At 39.2% G+C, this 4,298-nt stretch overlaps 1 protein-coding gene across 8 annotated transcripts in view; it reads right to left on the minus strand.

The window, feature by feature from the left end:
* The window catches only part of thsd7ab (thrombospondin, type I, domain containing 7Ab), a 159,451-nt gene that overhangs the window by 20,673 nt on the left and 134,480 nt on the right, over nt 1–4,298 (minus strand). For 5 of the 8 annotated variants that reach the window (XR_004332373.1, XR_004332371.1, XR_004332370.1 and 2 more), the window contains 4 exons: nt 3,457–3,539; nt 2,240–2,453; nt 366–453; nt 1–179 (listed from right to left, as the gene is read on the minus strand). The exon at nt 1–179 is cut by the window's left edge and continues 118 nt beyond it. Coding sequence is in view for 3 of the 8 variants with exons in the window: in XM_032518005.1 (XP_032373896.1) it covers nt 366–453; nt 2,240–2,453; nt 3,457–3,539 (385 nt within the window). In the remaining 5 variants the exon portion in view is untranslated. The remainder of the gene's footprint in view (nt 180–365; nt 454–2,239; nt 2,454–3,456; nt 3,540–4,298) is intronic. The other 3 variants (XM_032518005.1, XM_032518002.1, XM_032518004.1) reach the window with 2 other exon arrangements.

Raw genomic sequence — 4,298 nt, forward strand, 5'->3', positions numbered from 1 at the left:
GGGGGGGGGGGGGGGTAAGCCCTCCAGAGCTTCATTAGCTGCTGCTGCTCTGAGCCAGCTCTTGGCAATTGGGACACGTGTAAATCATCTCATGTGCATTTTGGCCCATCCAGACCGCCGTCCCATTGGAGTCAGACTCTTGGGTCTTAAGAGAGCGATGCACCTTGGCACAGCAGCTGCTGCTCTCACACAAGAGGATGGCATGAAGGAAGCAAAAAGGATATGTAACAAAAACAAAAACGATGATGTGAGGTTGGCTGGACGACAGGGAAAAGGGTCTTTAACTCAAAGCGGGTGGGGGAAATGGGTTTGGTTTCATGAATGAGGATAATGATAAATAGGGCATATTAAACTTGTCAACTCACCAAGCTAGGTATATCATAGACACTATGAATATGAGGAGCACAAAGGCTCCGGCTGCTACACCATACACCCACATCTTCAGCTTCCCATCTGTGGAGGAGGAGGCTCGTCAGTTTGTCTGTCTGTTTACATTTACAGCCATTAAAAGCTTTTTTCTCTTTCTTCAGAAAACACATCGCTGGTTCTTTTTTCCAGTAACATGTTATAATAATAATAATAATAAAATAATAATACTACAGCCTGCAATTTACAGTGTCATTCTATGAATCAGGTACCAATAAAATACTCACTGGTTCCTGCTGATGCTTAAATCTAGGTACAGTGGAGTAACTATTCATTTTAGAGAAAAGGCAAAGTATTTATTTGTGTAAATACTAGGTGCGGTGGTGTGTAACAAAGTACATTTATTCATGCACTGTACTTAAGGACAATTTTAAGGTACTTGTGCAGTACTTTGTTTGACTATAGTACAAGTACAATTTTATTTAAATTCCCCAGTACTGTATCCCTTAAGTACCCAGTATTTACAAAAATAAGAGTATATTTTGTTTCTCCTTTTCTATAAAATGCTCAGTTGTCACCACAGCTGTTACCGACAGTATTTTATTGTTACCTTATTCATACAATGAAAAGTCTTACCTTTTTTATTCATCTTACTCAAAAGGCAAAAACATGTTTTAGATCTTACTGTAATGGAGTATATTATCAAGAAGTGTGCGGCAGAAACTGGCAAACATTTGGATGATAAACGATACAGGGGTTACTGAATGTGATGGTGTGTGAGTGTAGAAGTTCTTGCTCCTGACAGACATTAACTCAATCTGTTCTGCACTCTTGCATCCTAAATGTTTCTGTCGCTGTCATGAGCCATCGGTCACAACACTGTGTGCAGATGCACTTCTCAAATGTTAATGTACCAGCAGTTCAGAGTAGGAAACAAGGTTCACACATGCATCAGAGCAGACTGGAACAGCATGAAAGCATGTCTGATGCATCTTTTGTTTGTAATGTGTCAGTTTTATTTCATGCCAGTACAAATGTGTTAAACCTGATGTTAATCACACCCTGTCGACACTAAGTTTGCCAAACACAAACTTAAAGTAAAGTACATTCTGCTGTTGCCATGTGAAAACCTTTCAGCTTTATGCCTTAACTTCACTTCGAGGATTACATGGTGCTCTGCAGGCTGAGAAAATTTGGCAAACGCTGGGCTCTCTAAAAGCCTTTCCCTTCAGATAAACTTAAAAAGACATAGTAGGCACTTGTTTTCTTATCAAGTAGTGCAAGAGGAACTATTCTAAATACAAGCTCCTGACTTAAAACTTGCACACACAAATAACCCTTAATGTCACGATTGCAAGTGGGAGCTTTGGAATTATTGGAATTGATCATTTACTAAAATTGATCTTGGTAGGATGACTATTTTTATGCAAATAATTGCACATTTGTAGTCAATATAGGCCATATTTACAGTCATCATTGCTGTATATGTTTTAATTTTATTTTTTGTTGTTGTGAAAGATTTATGATAATGTCAAATAAACATTTCCCAAAATATAAACTAACCACGTCTGTATCCTTCTGAATTCCTCCACATTTCTGACTCAGAAGAGTATTTATGTGGTGGTTTTTCCAATTATGGCTTGACAAGGGGAAAACAGGAGCCTCTGAAGGGTACATTAAGGCAGAATTAGTTCCCCAAAACATGACAGTTAAGAGATTAAAGGTTTTCACTTGACAGCAACAAAACGCAATTCTTTACGACTGGATGTGTCTCTTGTATTTTTTTCACATTTGTTATTTTTGTGAGCACTGTGAAGAGAAGTTGAACTTGCGTTCATTTGGATTTATCGTAAAGTGTGTCATGTGGTCTGACCTGGTCCGTAGGGCTGCAGGTACCAGGTCCGGCCAGTGCGTCCCGGCTGGATGGTGGTGGGCAGGGTGGGGTTAATGGCACGACTGGTCTTCACATCCCCTTTCTTGCCCCCCGCTGTGGGGATCTCCAGGATCGGGATGGGGGCACACTGGTCCAGCTGCCCAGTGGGTGACAGCACCTCTGTGAAACCCTCCTCGCACATGCATATACTAGCCTGCAGGGGGCAGCGCAGAATCATATTTCATCAGGTACATCAAGGGAGTGATGGGGCATGGCGGCATGGCATTGACTGAAAATAATGAAGAGGCCCTGGACGTTGGCATGGCAGGGTCACCGACCTGTGACCGTTTACTTTAAGATAAAAGCACCAGGTTTTTCACAGAGCACATTTGTGTATTCACTGTATTCATTGTACAGAGAGGTGTGTCATTTAGCCTGATATAAATGGGGAGGACAAAACATTAGAGTCCCCAGTCAGTATAACTCAACACAGTTTAACAGCCCCACAAATTACAGCCTCCAAAGTGTCCATAAAGTTGAATCAACATCTTGCTAAAAGTGTTTCAACAAAAACGGAACAATATAACCTTCATTAAGTGAGGATTCCTTGCAGAACTGTTGTATTGAAATGCATTAGTTGTAGCTCGGTGTACCTAATAAACTGTTAACTGAGAACCGATTTATCATGCTGGATTGGTCTGGAGATTTAACCAGTGGCCTAAAAAGTCCTAAACCAGCTTCTTCTCATATGAGTCTGACCTGCTTTTCTGTGGTTATTAAGTCTGTCTGCTCTACCAACCAGTACAGCATATAACCAGCCTTTATTGTGAGGTTCAAATTAGTTTTACAATTCAAATGGATAAACTTTGAGATCTACCAGCTGCTGTTTCTTGTGGACATACAAGAACAACTTACTTACAAATGCAATATGGCCATATGGGGAATTTGGGTTTTACATCTCTATGCTGCCATCATTTCCTTCCCTGCTGAATTCAAATTCAATTCTGGCAGCTGTGTGTCACAGGGAGTAGAGAGACTGCCAATCATCCAGAGGACCTGTGCTTTCAGATTAACATCTTTTTATAGTTTTTATTCTGTTTACCCTGTTTTTATTGTGCATCTTTGTCTGTAAACCACATTTTTCTTTACAAGATTTCATTTTCATTCTTTTTATTTACTTGTTAAGACTGGTAATTTGAGAACAGTGAGCGGCTCACCTCATTGCAGAAAGACTTTGGCATGAGACAGGGAGGGTCACAGGAGCTGTTGTCCACTGAAGGGTTCATAGCAGGACAACCTCCTGCGGGTGAAAAGACAATAGCATCACATGATGTTTCTAAAGGACTACAATGACCATCATCTGTGTGTGTCCCGGTGGATGTTCTGCTTCTTGTTGTTGAGTACTAGCGTCACCTCAAGTAAGAAAACTGACATTTTCATATTAAAAAGTTTTCATTGTATTTTGTTTTTAACAGAGTCTGTACATTCATCCATTTTTCTAAATGTAAAATATAGCATCTATAAGTCAATATAGCTGATGAAGCCAAAAAATGTAAACTGTTTCAAGTTAGCAACCATGTGTTTGTGACTACTGCAGAGATTAATAGCCATACATGCTGCCATCCCCACCACCTTCACCTCTTATAGAAATAAGTCCCTTTTTTAGAAGTGTTTCATAGTTTTGACATATGTGTCAATTTTAGCTGCTACGTAAAACTGCCACTTACTAATGTAAACTTACTGTTGACCTGTAGAGCTCCTGCAGCATCTCAGTTTCTCCCTTTCCACCAACCAACCAACAAAAACTGATTTTCTTCTTTGTTTCTTTGTTTTATTTTCATACTTTTTTGAGCTAGAACAATTAATGGGTTAGTTGGTCAACAAGAGTTATTCATCTTTAATCTAATTGAACACTTTTTCTTTTAATGGCCAAAAATCTTTGGTTCTAGCTTCTCAAATGTGAATGCTGCTAGTTTAGTCTTTTATAATACTAAACTGTATGTATATGTCTAACCATATTATATATATATATATATATATATATATATATATATATATA

Source organism: Etheostoma spectabile, chromosome 6, assembly GCF_008692095.1.
Source record: "Etheostoma spectabile isolate EspeVRDwgs_2016 chromosome 6, UIUC_Espe_1.0, whole genome shotgun sequence".
NCBI lineage: Eukaryota > Metazoa > Chordata > Actinopteri > Perciformes > Percidae > Etheostoma > Etheostoma spectabile.